The sequence below is a fragment of the Penaeus japonicus genome, unplaced genomic scaffold (genome assembly GCF_977035675.1).
Source record: "Penaeus japonicus unplaced genomic scaffold, GWHDUDI00000001_assembly GWHDUDI00000004, whole genome shotgun sequence".
Classification (NCBI taxonomy): domain Eukaryota; kingdom Metazoa; phylum Arthropoda; class Malacostraca; order Decapoda; family Penaeidae; genus Penaeus; species Penaeus japonicus.
In genome coordinates this window covers 6,067,279-6,091,613 of record NW_028234406.1, presented here as the reverse complement: position 1 = coordinate 6,091,613, position 24,335 = coordinate 6,067,279, and the positions used below count along the sequence as shown (strand labels likewise).

The following is a 24,335-nucleotide window of genomic DNA, read 5'->3' as shown; positions in this document are numbered from 1 at the left end:
ATCGATAACTTCTCTCCAGAGAATATTGCAACAGGCAGTGTCAGTGATCCTCAGACTATGCAGTTAGACACATTGCATAAAACTACATCTGTCAAGACTTTGATACCTTTACTTCCCTCTACCTCTTCATCGGTGAAATCTCGCTCTCTAACCTGTCTGCCATCTTCACCCACTGGTTTACTCTCTTCCCCAACCATACACCCTTCTTCCCCTACTTATTTCCCTTCTGAACCTACAGATTTACCTTCACCTTCTTCACCTCTGCCTTCTCCCAAGCCTAATGTCTCCCCAATGCTCTCCGTGATGTCTCTTACTCATTACCACCCAACTTCATCCCCTCCTGCGACATCATCTGTCCAGCCTTTGTTCCTGTCCCCTTCTGATATCAAAGCACAACGAAAAAATTTATATGAAAGACCATACTATGACTGTGGTTATGACACGGACTATGACTCGACTCCACCCCACTCTAGCCCAGAGTGTGATGATGGAAAGTTGAAGGCAATAGACTCATCTCAAGTATGGAGTCGGTATCTTGCATGGCTCCATCGCATGACTAAGACTCAGAGCTAGTCCACATTGGACTTGACTAGATGTCTAGTGTTCTTTTTTTTGCGTTTTGTACTGGATCATGTAAATGTATAGTATAGATACTTTTTGTATGTAAAACTAACAACTTATTAACATAGGATTAACCCAAGCACTTTCCTTTCTTAAATGATAATCTGTTTAGTATGTAATATATTCATGGTTTTTTGAGGATGTAAAGTGTCATATACAGACATTGATTTGTATTACAGAAGTGTAAGTTTTTTGTACAAGTTGGAAATAAATAAATATTACAAAAGTTACATTGCAGTTTTGTAAACTTGTAAATACCAGTGGCATGCCAACGCCAATATGTTGCACAAAATCTGCACTGTAGTTAGACGAAGAATGACACAAACCACGATTGACACTATTGACCAAATCTCTTGCTTTTACTTCTGTGATTGACTCAATTTGACAGTAGTCTCTTCCCCTTGTAAATTTTTTTCACCTCTGGTTTTCCTAGCCGATGCCTCTTCTTTCACTTTGGATGTGCACTCTGATGATTCTCTCTTGTATGTATTTCAGATCTTTTTCCCTTCTTTCTGCATTATTTGAAAATTTGAATGTGTTATTGTACTATTTTTTTACAGGATCAATGGAAATAGAATTGCTGTACATGTTATGAAAGTGGGAAAAATACTGAATTTAATATTGTTTATTAAAGAGTCTTTAGTAAATATGGTTATAGTTGATTTGAAAATTCAGTGCTTTTCCCCTGCAAAAGGGTATATCTACACACGTTTGTCCATATTTATGTATATTTCCATGTATACATACCTATGTACACACAGTATATAATATACATATAAATTAATATTTAATACTTATCTCTCTCCTCATCATATGCAAAAACATAAAGATACATGAATAATTTAGAGGTGACAATATTTTTTTTATCTCCCTCTAGCACAGCTCTTCTTCAGGTGTAATGGGCACCGTAGTTTGATAATGATGTAGATGCCTATTCTGTAACTGATAGATCCTCTTTGTAATATCTCTGTGGAATGCTTGTGATAGACCCATGAAAAGAAGGATTCGTCAGGGTTGTCCCCACATTGTATGCCTCCCACAGACACTCAGTGCTGAGGCTGAAGTGGCCTTGTGCTGGGAAAGGCAGGGTCTTTGGCTGTCACTTCTCCTGCTGGGCATGGCACATGGGTGATGGTAGCACATGCAATTTTTACAGGTACCGGTAATCGGTGGTGGTGGCGGTGCAACAGCTGCTCTCCTGACTGTTGCGGGAGGAGCCAAAGTGGGCACCCCCACCACCATCTCTCCGGAGGACCGAGGGACCACACCGGAACGTGTTGAGTTTGAGAATTCCGTGGTCGAGCAAAGTGACGAGGAGGAGTACCTCTCTGAGGATGAGTGGACCGACAGGAACTTTGGGGCTTCGGCGAATGAGTTGGATGACACGGATGGGGATGAGGATAGTGATTATTCAGATTTAAGGTAGGATTTTTTTTGGTCTCTTATATTGTAGATATTTTTGTTTTTATGGAAAAATTGTAAGTAATCTTTGGTAATGGCAATTTTAAGTATATATTTGAACTCGATAACATCCTTGCTTGTTTGATTAATTTACAAATATTTTTTCAGTGATGAAGAGGTTGAAGATGAAGAAATGGAATTCATAGAGGGTGGTGGAACTCTAACAGCTGCTGAAACTCGAAGACTTGCTGAATCTTGGCAGAGACGTTATTCAACAGACCATCTTGACGATGATGATGAAGGTGTATCAGGCCATGAGACAGAGTCTGACTTAGAATCTGATAATTACAGTGAAGAATATGGAGCTGAAGGTATGTTGTCCTCATTGTGCTCCTCCTTCTCTTTCTGTCTTCTCTTCCATTTTCCATGTATTATCATAGTTTGTGCAATATTTTGTTGATTAAAGGTAAATTCTTGTTACAATGTGCAATCTGTAATAACCTTCTTTTCATTATTTATTCCTTTTTAGGAGATGAAAGTCACACAGCAACAGAAGGTGAAGGAGGTGATGATGATGATGAAGATGATGATGGAGAGGCAGTCAAGCGAGCACGTGAACTTCGCCGCATGGAGGTTAACATTGACGTAACCGCACCACCAAGAAAGGCTGAAACATCTGATAGTGGATCTGACACAGAGGTTTGTTTTTGGATGGGTTGTATGATTTAAAGTTCTTTTAGTAATTTTACTTGAATTTCAAATGTAACTTGTTATTCTTTCTGTTTTCTTCACTGCTCTTATCATTCCACAGGTTGCAACTGACGAGGAGAGTGAGGAAAGTGATACCCAGATTGACACAGATTCTGAGTTTGCTGAAGATCATGTACAGCCGGGTCCTCCCAAGGAGATTCCAACCATTGTCATTGATGAGTCGCAAGACACTCACCACTTCAGCCACAGCCCTGAGCCACAGAATAAAAAGTCACCTGCCAAACCAGTCACAGATAAAAAGGGGGAGCCCAGAAGTGATCTTGTTGCACAGAGGGTTGACCTTGGAAAGGCTGAAAGCCAAAACAAGAATTCCAATGACAAGGACTGGTCACCGGAAGCAGGTGAGAAGAGTGCTAGCCTAACAAATCTGAATAATGCTGGCAAAATTGACCTGCATGCTGAACAGCTGAAAAGGCTCTTGCAACGGACAGAGTCCACAGAGGCAATTGCTGCCAAGAAAGCCTTGCAGCTTAAACGTCAGTACCTCCTGGGAGAGTCCGCTAACTTGCCCAGGAAGTCTGTATCAACAGCAGACTTGGGAAACAGGTTCAAGAGTTTCATGGAAAAGATTTCAGAAACCCAGAAGATGTTGAATCCAGCCCCTCAGCCTAGTGCAGCTATGCAAGCATTCATGAGCACCTCTGTGCCAGCCACCAGATCTCCCATTTCATCCCCTTCATCCCCACATTTACCCGCACGGTCCATTTCTCTGCCTCAGGGTGATGCATCTTCAGACTCAACTAATGCTGACAAGAATTCAACTGAAACTGTGTCCACCACAAGCAAGGATGCCACCCTGGACATAACCACACGTGTCGAGTCCTCAGTGTACCCTGTGGAAGCTACAAATAATGAAAAAATTGAGGATGGTGATGACAAATTAAAAAGCTTCCCCTTGTCTCTAGGATCTGAGAGTGATAAGAGCAAGGAAGCAGTTTCCGCTCCAGAGAAAAGCTTCAGCGCTGTGCCTGTGCAAGTCAGTAGTAGTGAGTCAAGCAGTAGTTCATCAAGTGAAAGTGAATCAGATTATGATAATGTGCCTTCAGGTCATAAAAAGTCATTTGTCCATAAAATACCATCAGCAATCGATATGCGAGAAGAGAAGTTGCTAGCTGCGAAGAATGATAATGTAGGGGCTTCTGACAGTAACACTGATGATGTCAAAGCCAAGCCCGCAGCATCCAAAGACAGTGCCGATGCTCAGCCACAACCCAGCTGTGATAAAAAGATACCAGATGATCACATGGAAGTATGTGCATCTGATGGAGATGACTTTGGCCTATCAAAGACAGGGCAAAATGAAAGTGAAGGGATTGAAACCATTAATCAGGAGCTAGTGAGATTAAATGCTCCACGGTCTCTAGACCAGATGCAAGCTGAGTGCCCAAGCCTTGTTAAGGAGCAAGCACAGCCAGTGGTAAAACAAAGTGATTTGATGGAATCTCAAAGGGTCGATGAGTCACAAAAATCAATTGATGAACTTTTTGATCAGCTTGCTAATGATGCAGTTGAAGATATTGAAAGGTTTTCTGAATTAGTGGAGTCACCTGAGCTGAAAGTGAGTGGAGTTGTGCGCAGGGAACAAGATCATTTAAATGATAGTGCAGTCAAAGATAGTGATAGGAAAGTAAGTAACAATGTTTGTTCAGAACAGAGTGTATCACCAAATGTTGTTGCAGAACAATCTGCAGGACCCTCAGACATTTGCAAAGCAAGTGAGCACAGCCGAGAGGAAGTTAAACCTGAACCAATGATAGTTGAACCCTCCGTTGAGATTGTAATTGAAGAATGTAATAAAACTAAAGACACTGATAAAGTGGAAGAAAAATTATCACCCAGAAGCTTGTTGGATGCTGATGTATCGGAGAGTAAGTGTTCCCTTAAGAGCTCAATAGAGGATGATGAAAGTAAAAGGTCCCATAAGAGTATGCTGGATGAGGATATCTCAGAGGGCAAAAGATCCCTAAAAAAGGATGTCTTGTCAAGCCCAGAGGGAAAGGAACTCACTGAGGCTGAGCTCTCTGACTGGGCTGGGGATAATGATGGCTTTAGTGCAGGAGAAGACCTAGAGATTGAAGTTAATCAGAGGAGCAGACTCTCTGTCAAAAAAGGGACATCCAAGACCATTGCCCGGATAGCATCGGAGGAGAGCCTTGGGGACACAGACTCAGCCATCTCCACCGGCCCTAGTAAGACTGCCTCAGTGCCTTCAAAGCCAAGTGTTCTGGCCGACCTGGAGGGGATTGAGTACATGGACACAGGCGGTGAGAGTGCCAGCAGCCCTGAGGAGGTCTCACACATCAAAGAAGGCTACACCAAGCTAGGAGCTGAGACGCCCACAACTCCAGTTGCACCACAGATTTCCATGGTTGGCATGGAGAGTTTATCTGGCTGTGATAGCAAGTCCTCTGACAGCACAAGTACTGAATTAGAAGACTCTTCCCAGAGTAGCGTTCAGGAAGCGCTAAACAACAACGTCATCAAGGAGGATTCAGTTCCGCTGTTAGATGGGTCACCTGAGGAAACAAAAGACATTCCAGAAGAACCCAGAAGTATATCTGAACCACCATCCTTGAGTGAGAGTAGGCCAAAGTTCAGCAGTGAACAGCGTCGAGATTCCCTTGATGATTATGTTACCAAAAGCCGGTATGAGGGATATATTCCAAGGTTCAAAGAGAGAGTGAGTCCGTTTGGATATGTGAGGGATTCACTGGATGTGAGAAGAAATTCAGCTAAAAATCCTCTGTTCACTCCCACGAAACAAGACATTGAGGAGAGGGAGAGAAACGAAAATCGCAATGAAAAGCTGACACTGCCTATTGCCCAAACCGAAAATGTCTCCTTAGTGTCTCCTAACACTGCTAAGAAGCAGATTGAAAAGAGTCTAAAGGGGAAAGATAAGGAGAAGGAAAAAGATCTAATTCGAGAAATGGTAATGTCTAGAATATCACGCAAAACTCCAGATAAGAATACGAGAAGAGGATCAAGAACATCTATCAGTCCACTTTCTTCCACGAGCTCACGTACTTCTCTTTTCAGCCCTCAGTCATCTCAGGAGAATTTGCTGGAGAAGGTTGAGACGCCAGTGAACGGGAGTACAGATAACATAACCAATGGGGAGGTGCCAGAAAAGAAGACCATTCGTGCCGACACCAAGCATTTGTTAAGATTAGACACTATAAAGTCGGACTTGCCTGAAAGCGGTGATACATTTGACGCTGAGGAAAAGAGGATGAAGGTCAGAGTAGGGTCTGCTTTCAGGCAAGATAGTGTCTTGGGCAGTGGTGCCAAGAGAAGCATCTCAGAAGTTAGTGGAGACCTTCCAGAAAGTGGACAGACTTTCAAAGCTGAGGAGAATAGATCAAAAGTGCGAGTAGGTGCCATGTTCAGAGATGACAGCATTCTAGGAACTGTAGGGAAACATGGAAGTCTCCAAGATGTGAATGTACCTTTTGCTGATGATAGCCAAGATGAGGAGGTGTTTGTATTAAAGGAAGATGAGAAAAGTATCGTGGTATCTAGCGAAAAGGTTCCAAAGAGCCCCAGGAAGGAAAGGTCACCGAGGAAGACCTCTCCAATTAAAGAGGTTCCAAGCCCATCTCATAACAACCTCCCAGCAACACCGCTGACTCATCCAGAGCAATTTGACCAGCCTTGTCCAAAGAGAGAGCTGTTCAAAGTGCCTACAACAATAGCTCCAACACCACCTCCAAGGATGCAGCATGCAGCCTCATTAAAGGGAATGTATACTCCAATAGGTGTAGAGAGGCCTGTTTCAACGCCTAATTTGAGCACTGTTGAGAGAGAGAAGGTCAGGGAAGAGGCTAGGCTTCGTGCCAAATTAAAGACAGATACAGACCTAGGATTAAGCCCTCCTAATCTGGCTGACAATTTGCGAGAAAAGCTTAAGAAGGGAAGTGTGAGTGAGAGTGAATGTGACAGGGAAGATCGCGTCAAGGACTTAGTAAGAACAAACACGACTTCTAAAGTGGATGAACTGGGAGCCAAGGAGAAAGATCACCCTGTTAGAAAAGATGTTCCTGCCAAAGGAGAGGAATCAAGAACAAAGGATAAAGATGAACGAGTCAGAGAGTTGCTCGCAGAACAGCGTGAGCATCGTCAACGTGAACCTGAGGGCAAAAAGGAGGAGTGGTGCAACAAAGATGACCGCGTCAGGGAGAGACTGGAAGAGTATAGACAAAAACGAAGAGGGAGTACTAAGAGTTCTGAGAACGGAGACTCACGGCCCAATAGTCAACTACTGCGGAGAACCACACACAGGCCCTCTCTTCTGGAGCTGGAGTCTCTTCAGGTCTTCACCTCCTCACCAAGCAAAGGCCCTTCCGCTCCCTCAGTGTCCTTATCCACCACCAATACAACACCAAGTATCAGCTCATCCTCATCTACAATAACCAATGCTCCTAGTGATCAGAAATCCATATCAATAACATCGGCGCCTGCAGCTGTCATGTCAACGACACCGTCATCAAGTAAACAGGTTGAAGACACTCCAGCATCAGAGAAAGCACCTGAGAAAAAGTCTGGAAAGAAGTCAAAGGATCGGGAGAGGAGGCGGAGTCTAATACAGGTGTTTACAGGTAAAGGATCCAGCTGTTGCAGGCATTAAAGTTCATGTAAAACAGAGTAGAACATAAATGGGAAATCATGGGAAACTCAAATATTTAAGACTCATCTCTTTGGCTTTTTTATTATTTCAGTACTTATTAGAGAAACTATATAGTAGTTTTGTTTTGTTTTTAGCTTAACAGGATTTTCTTTCTTACTTACTGTAGAATAATGAATGTTAGAGGAATTTGATACGTATCAAATTTAACTACCAAGAGGTCTATCAGGTAAGGCTTGTGTTATCCCTCTCACTAAGGAAGATTTGACCTGCTCCCATTAGTCAATTTATTTGAGGGGGGTGACAGTGTTGTCGTTTATTTTTTCCCCCCCTTTTTTCCTCTTTTTTTCTTTTATCTCTTTTTTTTCCACGTTCTTTTATCTTTTTGTAGCATGGTTTGGGTTTCCCTTTTTTTTTGTAGTCATCAGCATTCTTGAATCTACCGCTGAAAGTGTTAAAGCCTCTTTTTTTTCTTATTTTGTTTTATCCCAGATTTTTTTTACTTCAAATAACTTGTGTTTCAGGAATAATGATCTAAGTCATTAGGTAAAAATAATGGATAGAATGGAGTTATTGTAAACATGTTTTTATTCAGATATCATTAGAGAAGTCTATTATACAAGTACCAGCTACATTCTAGTCTTTTCACACAGTTATCCCAAAATTAATGTGATTTTCATAGACCCACATCATTTCCCCAGGCATGTTTAGCAAATCAGGGGACGAAAAGAAGAAAAACGAGCAGCAGCAGCAACAAGGTAGTGATGTACAGGACAGTGCAAGCAAAGCAGCGGTGCAGCAGACCAACGTAGCCCCTGCCGAGACCCCCAAGTGCGCTCCCAAGAGTCCTTCTAGCATGAGGGACAAGCTCTCAAAGCTGAGACTCTCAAGATCCAAGGAAAAGAAAGCGGTGAGGATTTCTCATTCTCTGTCTCTCTTTCCTTTTCTTGTTTATATACATTTTGTACGTTGTTGTTATTGTTTTCTTTTTTTTTTTTCTTTTTTTTTTTTCTTTTTTTTTTTCTTATTTCTAACATTATTCAGCTTTTTGAATTTTAGTAAATGGATATTATTGGCATTTAGTCACTTAAATCTCACACTTTGCATGATCCCCTTTTTCAAAATTCTGATTACTCTCAAGATGGATACTTTTGTCTCGATGTGTATTTATTGGTCCATGAGATGTTCCCTCTTGCCAAAAGTAGCTCACGAGATATAACTGCCGTAAAACCAAACTCCACAACGATCCTCCTAATCTATTGTCTTCGCCTACCTCAGGTTGAGAAGGGCAGATCTACCAGTGCTGACATTCTTGATGACCGTGGGAGCAGTGACGATACCCGCTCTGCCTTCTCCCTCCCCACTTCTCCCTCCCGCCGTCCACTCTCCTCCCTAACTTCCCCATTCACTAAAGCCTCATCACCACCTCAAGCATCAGGTGACTAACCTGGACCGGCTCCCAGCTGGTGCCTCGGCATTTGTATTCGTTGTTAATCGGTGCCATTTGTGATGGTCATGTTTTTTTTTTTTTTTTTTTTTTTTTTTTTTTTTTTTTTTTTTTTCCCTTTTTTTTTTTTAGATTGGTTTTGATATTTATTTATCTATTTAATACTTATATTTTTTTTAGAAACTTTTATGTAGTGGTCTTTGTAGATAGAATTGAATTTGCTTTGGTAATGCTTTACAATTTAGAATTATGATTTTTTTCACATAATCTATTAATAATGAAGTGTGTCCATTTATATATTTATACATATATTTATATATTTATATATATGAATATCAACAGAGAATGATTCTTCATTAGCATTTTGTGTTTTGCGATCTGTAGGTATGTGATTGTGAGTAAAACTAACATGTAGTTCATGTACATTTTAAGGGGATCAATATAAATATACCTTTTTTAAGTTGCTCATGCCTTGTGTTGTACATTTAGCAGAATTTTAGCTATTTCTGTTTTGCAACATAAGTAGATGAATCTACTGCATATAAACTTTTTTTTTTTTTTCCTCCTTTAAATATCCCTCTTCACATAATTTGAGCATCCAACACATGCATTAGCATCCCTACACATGTAATGTTATTATTTGATTTCTTCACACACAAAACTTTAATTTCTGTCGAAATCCCCTCTTTCCTTCCAACATGTTTGAATTCCAAGATTCATCTAAGATTATTGAAGATTTTCCTTAGTCTAACATCAGAACATGCTGCTTTACTATAAAAGAAAGACAAAGAAAATAGATAAAGTGAAGAGACTCTTATATCTTCTTTTTGTTTTGTAAAATGTAACCGTTTTGCCAGACCTTAGACTAACCCAAAGGTAACGCAAGGATTATTTTGATTTTACTTTTGTCTGTGTGTGGTGTGCACACTCCCCACACGGTCACAACCCCTTCCTACAATAACCACTTCTACACGCCTTGAATCCGGTAACGAATCCCATATTTGTGACTGATTCCTGTGTCCCCTACTGTCTTGTTTCCTTCTGGCTGTATGCCTGGCCTGTCTACATGCTGTCAGGATCTGCATATTCCTCCTCTCCCCAAGTGCGTCTCGCCACCCCGAGAATCGAAGGTACAGTACCGGAACTAGCGCCCGACACCTGCGCCCGTCACCAAAACCTGCCATAGATCCATAATAAGAATAACTTCTCAGACTTATTTCTAACTACTTAACACTGATTTTTTGATATGTGGTTCATAACTGCTGGGCTGGAATAGTTGTGGCATTCACAAGCAACAGGTTTCTTTTTTTCTGTGCAAACCAAAGACTGCACTCATTTATGCTTTTGCTCTTTTATCACTAAAAATGTGGCTAGAATGGTACTGATGAACAGCTTCAGACTGAATTTTAAATCTGTAAATATTTTGCTACTGTGTCAGGCAGTGATTGGAGAATTTTTACATTGAACTTGAGTGCAGTTGAGCTTATATTTCCATGCTTCTCAGTCTTTGAGATTGGCTTCTAACTGAACTCTTGAGCTGCGCGTTCTTCCTCTTAACCATGTTTTGGTACATTGGTAATACTTCTATGGTATGCAATGTCTAGGACAATTTTAACTTTTTTTTCCCAATAGTTCATAGTTAATCTTTTAGTGCTTTTGTCAAGATGTTGACAATGCTAGTAACTCTTGTAAAGAGTACTGCAAATGTACAGGTTTATAGTGTTCCTGTAAATAGTATTCCACGGGAAATTTTGATTCTAATAGTTCCTAATATTAGTGATGTGATTTTTCCATTCCATGTACTTCAAATGAAGTCATGGTAATCAGAACAAAAGGAATTAAACTTTTGGTCCATTAAGTTATTGCAGATAACATGGATATCTGCCATGACACTTTCAGACAATTAGTACAGGTGAATGAACACATGTTGGGTTTTTAGAATTACCAAAAGACCATAGTTGGGATACTTTACATACATTACATAGTAAAGAGAAACCATTGTTTTATGGGTAGGATCATTGACTAAGAGTATGAAATGATGAGTAGAAATTATTCTACACTGAATGATGAGTAGTAGTCAGTTTACTGTGTAAAAGTTTTTTTTTTTTACTTGATGTAAGTTCTGGCATAGGCCATTCTGGGTCTCATGCAAAAGTCATCCTGGGAGATCCCCATCTAAAAGATTTTGTGTGTGTGTGTGTGTGTGTACACATAATCTGTATATTTATATATCTATTTATTCTCTCCCTAAATGCGCCTAATTTATGCATAATGTTTATCCCTCCGTCCCTTCCTTTGTCCCTTCAATAATTGTGCTACCCTGAGCTTGTATTCCACGTTGATATCTATTGCTGATTACCCTTTTTGTTTATCATTTAAAGAGCTATTGACCAAAGATATAGTCCAAAGTCCAGTTGTCCCTAGATTTAATTCTACATCATTATGTTTCTTGTGTGTGTATGTGTGATGTATAACTTGAATACATCAGTCCAGATGTAAATATGTTTATTTTTCCTGTGGTTTTACCTTTTTTTTTTAATACATTTTGATTAAGCATCGTTTCACTTGTTTGATGCTAGGGTGGAGATACGAGCATTTTGTTTATTTTCATGTTCTTTGGTCTTGGTCTCTAGTGTAAAGCAGATTTTTTTTCAAATCAAAGAAACTTATACCTGCCAGTTTCATCATCTTTGTAATATCTTGTGCACCTTTCAGCACAGCATAGGAAAGCATTTGATTTTCTCTGCACTCTGATAATTTTAGTGTTGCTAAATATTAGTTATGTAGTGTTGGCATGTTTAGTGCAAATTTAGTAGAAAGTTTTTGTGGTGATGACGTGTTTTATTTGTTTTTTTTATTTGTTATTAACATGATTAACTGTTGTAAGTCTATATTAATTGGTTTGGTGTAATATTTATTTGTGTAATATATTTGCATGTTATATGCCAAATGTGATTGATGTAAGATCTTATGTAAATATCATTTTGAAGAGTTTGTAATGTATTAACACCATATTTATTTACAGGTTCTTAAAGGTAGTGGACTTTTCTTAAGGATAATTCCAGTTGTGTATTATTAACTCAAGTTCTAAAGGAAAGGAAAATGATTTAGCTTAAGAATTCATAAATGGAATTATTAACTAAACAAATATTGTCCAATGAAAATTGAGATGCAAAAGAAAACAAAGGCTAATAATGATAAATTACTGATTACTAGATATAGCTTTTAAATAGAATGTATATTTATTCATCTGATTTACTTTCTGTTAGTGACATAATTATATATATGTTTAACTTCAAATCCAAATAACTCTGAAGTGGTTCTTCACAAAACTCAAAAGAAAAAGTAATCATTAGAATGATAAAATAAAATACCTTAAATAATTGACCTTAAGCCTTGCAGTTCTTAATAAAGACAATGTTGTTGTGCAGTAGTGACAATGAAATATCCGCCCCACAGAGGAATCTCTTTCGGATGATGACGGTGGTAGCCCAGCTGGAACTCCAGGTGGGACACTTGATCGAAGCGGCCAGGTCCCGGGCTCCACCTCGTCCAGCCGCAGACAGCGAAACGCAGCACTCAGGGCAGCACGACAGGCGGAATTAAAAAGGTATAAATTCGGTGGGAGGGAGGGAGAAGGAGAGGGGGAGAGGAGGGAGGGAGGGAGGGAGGGAGGGAGGGAGGGAGGGAGGGAGGGAGGGAGGGAGGGAGGGAGGGGGAGAAAGAGAAAGAGAAAGGGGGAGTATGTTGTGAGGGGGCGGAGGTGGAGTGAGTGTGTGTAGGTAACATTGAAGTATTTTTTATTCTGTCTCAGATCTAATTTTCATTGTGACTACTACTGGATAAGGAGCTAGGATATCATACTTTATATGTAGTTGGAACCATTTTATTTCTTCTTTTTCCCCTTTTTCTCTTTCCTCTTTCTTTTTTTCTTTCTTTCTTTCTTTCTTTCTTTCTTTCTTTTGTGGGTGTGACGTTTTAAGGAAAATATTGAAGGTAGATGGTACTTGCAGGTTGAGAATGGCACAGGAGATCCAGCGGCAATTAGAAGAGTGCGAAGTGAAAACGAGAGAACTGGAGGAACGAGGAGTAGCAGTGGAAAAAGCCCTACGGGGAGAAGGTGTACGTACTACCAGTACACTTTTACTGTTATGACTTTGAAGTCATTTGATAATATTTAGATGACTGGATCCTTTTTTTTTTTTTTTTTTTTTTTTTTTTTTTTTGTGATATGATTTATTGCTTATGTGTGAGGTATCATAAGTGTGCCTGATTATTATGTTAATTAATCAGCACTTAGAATTTTTTGTCGTAGTGTAATGTTAGCACATGAAGTGCCGTAAGAATTATAATGACATTTGCCGACAAAGACGTCTCTCTTTCCAAAATCCTCAGGGCGGAGCGAATCGCGACGAGGCAGAGCTGATGGGTGACTGGTTCTCCATGGTCCACGAGAAGAATGCCCTGGTCCGCTGGGAGCAGGAACTCATGGTCCGCGCCAAGGAGCTGGAGCTGGAGGATCGTCACGTCAGACTGGAACACGAACTGCGGCGCCGCATGGCTCTCTCTGGTAGGGTTCACACATTGCCTCCGAGGCTACCTAATGTACAGAGCATGTTCATTGCGGATGTCTTGGTTTCAGATCTGGAAAGGAGGTTGGTCTAGGCATCGGTAATGAGATTAGGCCCTTAACTGTGTCTTTTTTTAATATGTTTGTATAAATGTAAATGTATGTACATTAATTTAGATGAGAGCTTTTATAAATGTGGCAGTTTGTTTATTGCTTTATGGTAAGGATATGACCAATGAATAAGAAATGTTAACATAGAGTTGATTGTAAAAGTTTAAAATGTAGCTCTGTGTTTGTATAGATGGGAGTAGGAAAATGTAAATGAAGGGAATGAGCAAGAGAGAGGGAGAGGGAGAGAGAGACAGTGAGAAAGATCTCAGAGACAGAGGGACACACAGGCATGTGAACAAAACAACATAGGAAAAAAATGGAAAACACACAAATATGCTGTAAGCCTTACACTTTATTGCCCTGAGAAAGCAGTGTAGTGAAAAGACCTCTGGCATATTACTGCATTTTCTTGTTTTTCCCTTCATTGTTTTGTTTACAATTTGTTCAACATGAGTTTTTCACATGCAGGCATGTAGACAGAGTACATGTGTATATACTTAGTGGTATTCATTTGTTTACTTGCTTATTTTCCTATATGGGTTTTATTTTTTTGTGTATATTAATATGCATTATGGTGTCATTCACTCCCATTCATATTGTACAAGTGAGTGATAGTAAGAGGCGTAAGAAGAGGAATGAAAGTGAGAGTGAGAGAGAATAAATGTGTGGATACATATGCATGGTTTTCAACTAGCTTAATATTTAAGAAATATATATTGCTTAATCAGCTTATGATAGTATGCCTAGCTTGTAATTGGTCAAATTTAGCATAAAGGTGTAAATGACAAAAGTTAAGCTTTCTTGCATGTTGTGTAATATAAAGATATTACTTTGCAGAACATGAAAAGTCACGAGAAGACATAGACCGAGAAGGCACCATACTTGCTGAAATCCTGAACATCCTGGAGCAGAAAGACGCCTTAGTCAACATGTTGGAGGAGGACAGACAGAGGTGCGACCACAGCCACCACCACCAACACCACCACTCGAACAAAAACCTCACCCTCAGTACCTCAGACACCAATGAAAAGCTTCCCCAAATCCAGATAACCAACCTGCCTTGCAATCCACTCGAGTGTTCCCCCACTACTGCCATCTCACCCCCTCACCTGACCACCATTCCTAAGAGCTTTAAAGATTCACACACAGCCGTTGCATCCTTTTCTAAGTTGTCTTCCCTCCTACCTGCTAACAACAAAGGACTCTTGACATCCTTGCTGAACCCAGACTTGAGCCAGTGCTCTAGCTTGACATCGTTGCTGCATGATAGCTTAACTCCTTCTTCGAATTCTTCCCAGAGCTCGGCTAACGTTTCCGTAGCTTCAAGCAGACGCTCTAGTCAGTTTGATCAGTTTCCACATAACAGCAAGCCAAGTGTCTTTGATATAGATCCATGTAGCAGAATGTGCACGCATGCTCAGCACGCTCGAAGGAAGGTCAACCTTTTCAGCAGACTAAGCCGCGTAAGGCGCACAACATTACCTGATCTTAGCCCAGGAGATGGGGAGCTTCTTTCAGACCCGCCTCTGCATTATCGTCGTTATAGCCTTTCCATCCACGTCCCCTATCGCATGCCAACCAACAGCATGGGTGAGACGAAAAACCTGAGGTTTAAGAGGTTCAATGGGAATCCTGTCCATAGTAATAGTACTGTGTGCACCCGACTGTTAAGCACTGCATGTGGTTATGCCCTAATCTTTGTTGTCTGTGTTTGGTTCTTACCTCACATGATGGCATTTCTGTCATTAATTCTTAGTGAAACTCACCTGGGTCCATCCCCTTTCTAATATATAATGTAGAGTATTTAATGCTGACAGCTTCCTGTAGAAATCATATTGAAGTCCACTTGTTCAACCAAGTATCTGATATATGTTTACACTTAGATTATTATAAGGGATATATGATATTTATAGTTGATGCATGTTGTATTGCATTGAGCAGAGTGCATGACTGTGATAGTTTAAGTTATGTTAAACTTATTAATGAGCTTTTTACTGTAACCATTTGTATAGTTAAACCTTTTTTAAGTATAAGATCCAAGTCCTTTTGGGAGGGATTCTGACAAAGCAACATCACTGCATGACAAAAGGAAGGTGGAGGCTTGAACTGCACCTCCCCTCAGGACAAGCAAGACAGACTTCCCCTTCTCTCCCCCTCTCATAGCCTCTCCCTCACATGTTCTTCCCTCGGGACATCTGGCTGGCAAGCTGTTGTTCTTACCGGCCTCACCCACCTTGTAAGTGCCCGTCATGTTACACTGAAGCAGCCAACACTAACACCTAAACTGCTATGTACTGCAACTTTTCTAACTACTAATGGAATTAACAGGCTTCATTGTAAATCCAGTTTTGTGGTCAAACATAAATATTGTCGTCTGCTAACTCTTGTTAGATAATTGCTGTTGTATATAAGAAACATGATAATATTGTTGTTAATTAAGAGCTATTGAAGCAAGACCACAAATGCACTAATGTCGCAGACAGACAGAAAGACTCTGTATTTCTGTCTAATATTTTTGCATGCATTTGAAGCCTGCACAAAAACACATAAAACATGTTATGAAGCGATTAATGATACTCCCTTTTTGAATTTTTCTATTTCAAATGCCAACAAATTGCATGCTGACAAATTTTTCCCTTCACTGGCAGTTGATAGAAACCACTTCTCACATACAGCGATGTTGCTGATTTTTTTATTAAGCATATAGTTTATAATTTTCATGAATTGAAATTTTCACAATGTTGTGGGAATAAAACTGAGCCCCATGGGAGTAATGCAGTCAATTCAGTAATGATTAAGTTATTTCCTAGTGCATCTTTAATTACCAGCTTGTATTTAGTTTGGTATTAGTGAGGATTATTGTAATGCTTCCTTTTGATTTAGTGTATTATGTAAGTGCATGTCTTTAACAGAATAGATTATTTTTTATGCATTTGATTTATTTCTTAGTTCCTTTCTCATTGTCTTGATCTCTGTTTCTTTTTTTAGTGTTTGATTTTCTGAATGTATTTGATTTAACTAGCAGCACAACTTCCATATTGGAATTCAGATTAATTAGGCTTTCAGTTTTTCAATTCTTAGAGGCTAAATTGCTTTGTTTGAATTATTTCCTTCTGTACACAATACCTCTGGATACAGTTGTAGTGTATATTCAGAGTTTTGTATGCGTGCATGTGTATGATTTGCCCCATCCCTATCCCCTGTATTTTACAGTGTTTGAGAAAGTGATTTTTGATAATTTGATGAGTAAGATTAGTGTACTGATTACAACCCAGTTGCCTTAATTCAGGATCCCCCCCTCCCTCCCTCCCTCCTACCATCTTTCTATCCCTCACTTTGTGTGTGTGTGTGTGTGTGTGTGCATGTGCGTGTGCGTGTGAGCATGTGCATATGTGTAAGAGTGCATGCATAAATACAAGTGCGTGGTGTGTGTGAGTGTAAAATATTTGTGCATAGGTGCATGTATATGTTGAGTGTACATGGGTCTATTTTGTTTGTGTGTGTGTGAGTGCATGTCCCTTTACTTGTAGATAACATTTACAAATGCATGCATATGATCTTCTAACAACATAAAATACACACATCTCTTCTGTCTATAATCGTCAAAATGGTGGTTCTTTGTATCTTGCAGAATTTTGTTTTTCAACCACTGTGATTTCCAGAGTAATTTGCACATTACAGAAGCAAAAGTGCTATATATTTAACACAAAACAGATTTCTAGATTATGACTTTAATATAAATCAAAATAATTTCAGATACAAGTGATTACTTGAATTTTATTTTATTTTATTTTTATTTTTTCACACACAATCAATACTTCAATCTGTTGTTGCAGATGAAAAGAAATGACACAAACACAAAGTACATGGATGTTATTTATGACTCAGAATGAATTACTGAGTTTAGTTTAAAAAGACAGGATACCCAAAGAATAATCAGGGATAACATTTGAAGTTGAGAGACTGTAAGTAGACCATCTTTATTATCTGGAAAATAAGTAAACGATGTTTTGAATTGGATTGACACAGGCTGCTGAGTGCACTGTCTTTAATTCATCACGATGATCTTTAAACTTCCATAAAAAAAGGTGGAAGCAGTTTATTGCAGATTTTTAATTGATTGATTTTTGTTCACATGAATCCTTCCTTTCCTTTCTTACTTTCTTGTTAGAAAAAAATCTTATGATTTAGTGATGGTAGTGCTTGGGTGATTTCATGGGCACTCAAACCAGCTGTTACTAATAATACTCTTTTTCCTATTTTTTTTCTCTTTTCTTTGAAGAAATTGTTCAGAATTACTTTTACATACTTGAAGTGCCTTTCATATGTTTCTGGTGGTAAATGTTTTTGTTGACTTTTAGTTCATTAGTTTTTTTATCCATATGTGCATGATTTCATATTGTATACTTTATATATAAAGTTGTAGTTCACATAGAATTAATTTAGTTTGTAGTCATTATTCTAAATATAATTGATAATTTTATTCAGTTGTTGGAATGAAATATATTTTTTTCATATTATTTGTGATTTGACTAGATTACTGTGAATGATGTACGTGAATAGGAAACACACATTAGAATCCTTACTAAATTATCAAGGATTACGTCCTTGTTAAAGAATCAAGGAAATCAGAACCCCAAACTCTCTCTTTCAGGTACATGGAAGAGGACCGGGACTTAGAATCCGTCATGCTCCGGAAAGGATTGCAACTCTCGCCACTAAGAAGGGAAACGGGTGTGTGAACACGTCGCAGGCCAATGCCGTGAATTCGTCTTGTGTGCATGATAAGGTGCTGATAAGATAAAAAGCCAGAAAGATCGGTGGAGACGATAAGTTTCGGAGATTGTTGCCCTGGTGTCATATCTCAAAAAACGAAAAACTGTTCGGTTATCTTCTTCCTCTTCAGGCTTGTTGTGTCTATGCCCCTTTTGTGATGCAGACAAAAAAAAAAGAAACGTTCTCCCGTTTGTGTTTTTTGGTCATATTTTTTTGCTCTCACTCAATCAAGGAACTGTCAGCGGGCACTTTTCAGGTGCTCTTTTCGCGCATCAGCTTCGGGAACTTCTCGTTAGTAGTAGAGGGTAGGATTCACAATTCATGGCTGAATAAATGGTTTAATTTTAGGTTTCTTTTTACAATTTTTATTGTATTTTTGAGGTTGACCAGTGATAACATCTGTATGTGTACCTATATGTATGTATATATATACAGTATGTGTTTATATACATACATATGTTACCAGTTACCATATATACAGTTTTGTAGTTACATTTTAATTGTCTACAATTACATGTTGAGTCAGTATTGAGCAAGAGGTAATTTTGCAACTTTGAGGCTGTACGAACTGTCATTTTCCAGACAATAATTTTTTTTATTAAAAAAATAAAAATGATAAAGACAAAAAAAATTCAAGGTAGTATTCTGTTCTTTGATCATACCTAGATTAAAAGAGAGGGTTTGAAAAGTCATGCTGTTCCTGATGTTGTAGCATTATCATCTAATAGTGCTTTAAGAGACATTTATTGCTAGGAAGGTGCAAGGTTGCTGGTGAGAGAAGTACCCTGTGTGAAGATGCAGACCTGTTTAAATAGTAAATATATTCAGTTTGTACATAGCTATATAAGGCCAGAACTGGCTGAGAATGAGAAATGAGAGATTTTTTCCCTTTTTTTTCTAAACTAATATAGCTGATCATTACACTGTATATGTAATTATGAAGGCAATTGGTTGAGTTTTGTTTAAAATGGTGCCTTTTATCATAGGGTCAGCAGCAAATATATGTGTATAATTGTAAACTTAAAGCTGCTTCTGACCTTTGATCATTTGCAAATCCATTTTAGTTTATTTGAAAGGCCATGCATGATGGTCTGCAGCTGTTTATTGGGTCCATTATAGAGAAACAAACACATAGGCACAGACACAAACATGCTCACAGTGAAATTTTGGCATTACTTTCATTAATTCAATACACTTGTATGGGCAAATAAAGGGGTACTTGATCAGTGTACAGTAGACAGTTTTAATTTTTTTTTATATATATATATGTAGTCTTGACCAAATCCAGAATCTTTACTGGCTTGTTTTATGGTACTGTTATCATTCTCAGTGGTGTTCTTACATTATTCTATTTATTTGTTACTAGTAATTGCTCTCTTGACATGTATGTTATACTTTGAAGTGACTTTAACCGTCAGAAAGTATATTTTGTAAGTGAGCATGTCATTAGCAACACTACATTGGTATGATTAAAATTGTACTTTTTTTCTACTTTGAAGTTTAGCTTTAATTCATGCATTTGTAAATATATCAACTCTTGGTATAGAAGAAAATCACATTGCATGAAACCTACTTATTTTAAGGCAGTATGTAATTACTGAAAAAGGTGGTTTCTCTGATTGAGGAATGAAGTGATTTTAATCTTCTTAAAAGGCTAACTTTTTTCTTGTGGTGTAAGATGTGGACAGGCTACTACGAATAGGAAAGGTCCAAAGGATAGACAAGAAAGTGTGAGTGTGATATAGCAAGGACGATGAGTATGCCATCAGCTGATGTTATATTGATGGGAAAGCAAAGGCTTAGATTGATTTCCTTGTATAGAACATTTTCTTATTAGTCTTTGCTTTTATTTAATATTCAGGTCTGTAATGATTCAATTCATAGATATTGTAAATTTGCAATGATTTTATTTATATAACTTTTTTACAGATTTCATTGTATCATGTACAGTGCAATGATATTATAATTGGCTACTGTTTCATACTGTATCATTATTTACCATGGTGCTCTTAGTAAATAAAATCTTTGAATGGTTGTATTTTTTACCTTTTCTTTATCAGACTAGTTCATGATCTGTTAAAGTCTGTCTGATCATGGTATTTATGATGAATTAAAATGTTATCTTTCATTAAATAATGGCTTATATAAACACTGTCAATTACCATATTTCAGTCTAAGTACTGACTGTATTTTGGACAATAAACAAATAAAGGTTTTAATATAATAAATGATTCCTATCTAATTGAAATAAAAGATCAAAAATTAGTTATTTTTCACATTTTTATTGACATACAAAGCTACTTGTGGAGAAAGTAAAGCTTTCTCCTACTTGTACAATTTTGTGTATACGTAAAATTAGAAGCAGCACTTGGCTGAAACTTCTGTTTGAGGCAAAATACTGAGATCGATGAGATGCTTGGCCCCAGAACTGTAACACCAACCACACTGCAAACTAGAAGAAGAAAAAAAAAAAGGTTATAATTTTACATAATCTGTTACACTTGTATATATACACAACAATGAGAAATAAAACTTGAGAATCAAGAATACACTGAATCTGGACCTACCAATCTTTTTTTTGAACCTTCCAATTGAAGGGAAATGGATAATATAAACAAAAACTTTTCACCAGTGATAGCTAGAATTTAAATCAACATGCAGATTACCATGTTCGACATTGAAATAAGACAGAAAATAATGAACGAAAATGAATGTGTACATCTAATTTTATGAGTGAGGGGGAAAAAATTAATCAGACTAATTACACACAAAAACTAGAATAAGAAAATAATATATTAATTCCTGACGATAAAAACAAATTACACATAAAAACTAGTAAAAGAAAATAATATATTAATTCCTGACGATAGAAATAAATTGAAAAAAAAAGAAAAAAGATTTGTACGTACAAGGGTTTTTTTGCAACTGCACTTTTGATTTAGAGAATGTCGCAGGAGGACTTTTCCCTGAAGGGGTTGTTCTTCTGGGAGGAGAACCCAATCAGGAGGTAGTCTTCCTGCTCATGCTGGAGGATGAACTGCTTGATGTCCTCCACAGCCTCGGAGACAGGAGTGCGCTTGATGCTTGCTTCGCGGCGCAGCTGCTCCACTATTGAGCTCTGGACTTGCAAGTTGGTCTGCTGAAAATAAAAAAAATTACAGGTGAAATTTGTTTTAACATAAAAAAGATTATTGGTAAGGGTATGATTGGTATGTGCCATTAGGGGGCAATTTAGTGTGCTAATTGTCTATTCTCCCTGATAAATAAATGCTACATTACCTAGGATCTCTGCTTATCATATGAAATGGAAGAGGGTAATAAAACCAAGTAATATGTGAGAAAAAAAAAAGATAAATAATCTTTAAAATTATAAGTGTAACATGGAGTGAGAGAGAGAGTGAAAACATCCAATATGTATCATCTCAGTTACAATTTCTCTACCCTTTCCCATTTTCTTTTCCTCATTTTGAAAAATTTAGAGGTCTTCAGACGCAAATAACTTAAGTTTTGAAATTCTGAGAAAATATAAATATCCCTTTAAAAAAACAGTAATAGGAGAGTGAAAACGGAAAATCCATTAATCTCAGAGATGGCTTAACAATGGATGAATTTCCTGGTTCGTGATGAAACAGAATTAGTTTTCACTAACACCCTTAACTTTTCCGAGATGGGCCACATCTGAAGAGGTTCGGCTCGGGCTGGGCATCTTAAGGTATTGGGTTTTCTATTATTTTCTTGATGTGGTACGTTATTTGAGTCTATATAATATACATCAACAAAGTGATGCTAATTAGCATTTGGTATTATGCGTTAACTACAAAAATGAAGGAATAACTTGCTTGTATTACAAACAAAAAAATACAGTGCAAGTGATCCGACGCCATGAAAAATGCATGTAGCAAAAGGATTAAATCCTACTTCAAAATGACTTTGGAAACCCTAGGTGTAACATATACCAAGAGTTAACCTTGGAAGTATCAAGAATAAAATACCTGAAGGAAAATCATTTCATCAGCGCGTACATAACTCAAGCACAAATCAAGCGCGTCAGAAGTGGGAAACTATTTAATAATGAAATCAAAATTAATTATAGAGATCTTTCCAAAAGGACCACAATCGTAAAGACTTTATAAGGAATCTTAATGTCATAAGTAAAGCTAAGGAAACCATATTGCGTAATTCTTAAGAATAAGCTTACGAGAGCACCCAAAAGGTGCCTTAATTTTTCTATACACCATCCTTGTATAGGTGATAACTCAACTTGTGCTATATAGAAAAGGAGCTAAGATGCTTAGATATATGAATAAAATCCCATGAGAAATAATGTTTTTTGCTAAATTTTGTTTTAGCCTCAGGAAAGAAATTCAATACATTAATATATATATATATATATATATATATATATATATATATATATATATATATATATATATATTCCTCTTTAATACCAAAAAGTAAAAGTTGATATTAAGAAAAATACAAATAAAAACATGAACGTTTGTGTCTTTTTGGGCATCATTCCAAAACTGTATTTCAACCTGAAATTGAATGAGACGAAACCAATTTCTTAACTACAAGGCGTAAATACATTTTGCCGAGACAAACAGGACTGGAAGCTTGTCTATTCCTTCTAAACTTTCATTTTCAAACTGGTCTCCAAATATCCTTAAATATTCCAATCTTTCCTCTATTCACAAACGCACAACACTGCCAATACTAACAAACTTCGCATCGAAGGACAGCTCACAAATCCATCCATACAGCAGCAAAGTTATTCCACAGAAACCAAATATTTACATCAACAAATACTAACAAATCTCGTATTAAACACAAGCTTCTATAGGCCTACATCATCCCAAACAATGGACATAACGACATAAAAATCGAAAATGAAACACCATCAATGAAAAAAAAAGCCCTTAGAAACAAAATCTAAACAGTATATATATACATATTTATAACCCTAGTCCTCATAACAAACACCATGACCTAAAATACAGCAAATTTATCTAAATACACAAAAGATATTAATGATTTTGTGAAAATTGACATAAAGTGACAGACATACGAGGAAAAAAAATCCATAAAATAATCAATATCCTCTATATATCATATATCTAAAGTACTCAGACTTCAAAGGATAATAAACCTAATTGAAATCTTGATAAAAACGCGAGTAAGAAATAATTTAATAAATATAAACGGGGGAGAAAAAAAAAAAGAAATATAAACTCGGTTAATTTTAGCTTTTTCCTCTGCCACACCCATACACAGACGCTTTTTCCCTTAATATCTCTCTTTAAATCCCTTTTTCCTTGATTTATTTCGCTCTAACTTATCCCTCTGTCATTCAAGTCTAGGAAAATTGCTCGTAAGATACTCAAACTCTCATTAAACTTACCATTTTGGCGGAAAATGAGGAAAATGGAGAGGATTGTCGTGCTTTTTGGCTTCTGAGGCTGATCAATAATCGACCTGCAGGGGTTACGCGCTTATTGTTTTTTTAGATGGTATATATATTTTTTTCTTTCTTTTCCGAGAAGAGTTAATTAAGCTTTCCTCTGATTTTATCTTTTATGGGATTAGGAGTTTTTTTATGTTTTGGTTTGTTTATGTGTTATAGCTTGAGAGGATAACGAGCGTATGATATCTTCCTTTTTATTCATTTTTGAAAGGAAGTTAATTATGCTGTTTTGATAATCTTATGAGTTGGATATTTTTTATATTATCAGTTCTTTGTCTGAATTATTCCATTATCACAACATACTCCTTTCTTACACCAATATACAGTATTAATAGATAATTCAATAATTTAATTTACACTCCCAAATTTCTAACCATATTCCTTTTTTCCTTACTTTCTCCAATTTATTTTAGTAACCATAATACCTAAGCTCTAGTTCTTGTTTCACAGAAAAGAGTATCAAATGACTTTCCATCTTCTTAAATGACTTTTATAAAATTATTTTTTTGTTCCTTCAAGTTCACATTATTGCTTAACGGTCAGCATTTCC

The 24,335-nt window shown here is 37.5% G+C and overlaps 2 protein-coding genes and 1 long non-coding RNA gene across 18 annotated transcripts in view; 1 reads left to right on the top strand and 2 right to left on the bottom strand.

Moving 5' to 3' along the window:
- The window catches only part of Mical (Molecule interacting with CasL), a 188,814-nt gene extending 168,463 nt beyond the window's left edge, over positions 1-20,351 (top strand). For 8 of the 14 annotated variants that reach the window (XR_015190969.1, XR_015190962.1, XR_015190970.1 and 5 more), the window contains 12 exons: positions 1,778-2,043; positions 2,191-2,393; positions 2,552-2,721; positions 2,834-7,391; positions 8,119-8,327; positions 8,696-8,855; positions 9,941-9,994; positions 12,324-12,474; positions 12,878-12,986; positions 13,260-13,434; positions 14,383-15,781; positions 18,200-20,351. Coding sequence is in view for 4 of the 14 variants with exons in the window: in XM_086535923.1 (XP_086392049.1) it covers positions 1,778-2,043; positions 2,191-2,393; positions 2,552-2,721; positions 2,834-7,391; positions 8,119-8,327; positions 8,696-8,855; positions 9,941-9,994; positions 12,324-12,474; positions 12,878-12,986; positions 13,260-13,434; positions 14,383-15,135; positions 18,200-18,225 (6,834 nt within the window). In the remaining 10 variants the exon portion in view is untranslated. The remainder of the gene's footprint in view (positions 1-1,777; positions 2,044-2,190; positions 2,394-2,551; positions 2,722-2,833; positions 7,392-8,118; positions 8,328-8,695; positions 8,856-9,940; positions 9,995-12,323; positions 12,475-12,877; positions 12,987-13,259; positions 13,435-14,382; positions 15,782-18,199) is intronic. The other 6 variants (XR_015190967.1, XM_086535924.1, XM_086535923.1 and 3 more) reach the window with 6 other exon arrangements.
- On the bottom strand, positions 13,275-18,271 carry LOC147471888 (uncharacterized). Its single transcript, XR_015190972.1, has 2 exons — positions 18,132-18,271; positions 13,275-13,508 (listed from the first exon to the last, which is right to left on the bottom strand). It is a non-coding gene; the product is annotated as an uncharacterized LOC147471888 (long non-coding RNA).
- A 232-nt stretch (positions 20,352-20,583) lies between the features above and the next one.
- LOC122249516 (guanine nucleotide-binding protein subunit gamma-1-like) overlaps positions 20,584-24,335 on the bottom strand; it is a 4,107-nt gene continuing 355 nt past the window's right edge. Inside the window, exons 1-3 of one of the 3 annotated variants that reach the window (XM_086535930.1) lie at positions 23,723-24,335; positions 21,231-21,460; positions 20,584-20,773 (exon numbers count right to left, since the gene is read on the bottom strand). The exon at positions 23,723-24,335 is cut by the window's right edge and continues 333 nt beyond it. In XM_086535930.1, the coding sequence (XP_086392056.1) occupies positions 21,260-21,460; positions 23,723-23,725 (204 nt within the window). In that variant the 5' untranslated portion in view covers positions 23,726-24,335 and the 3' untranslated portion in view covers positions 20,584-20,773; positions 21,231-21,259. The remainder of the gene's footprint in view (positions 20,774-21,230; positions 21,461-23,722) is intronic. The other 2 variants (XM_086535927.1, XM_086535929.1) reach the window with 2 other exon arrangements.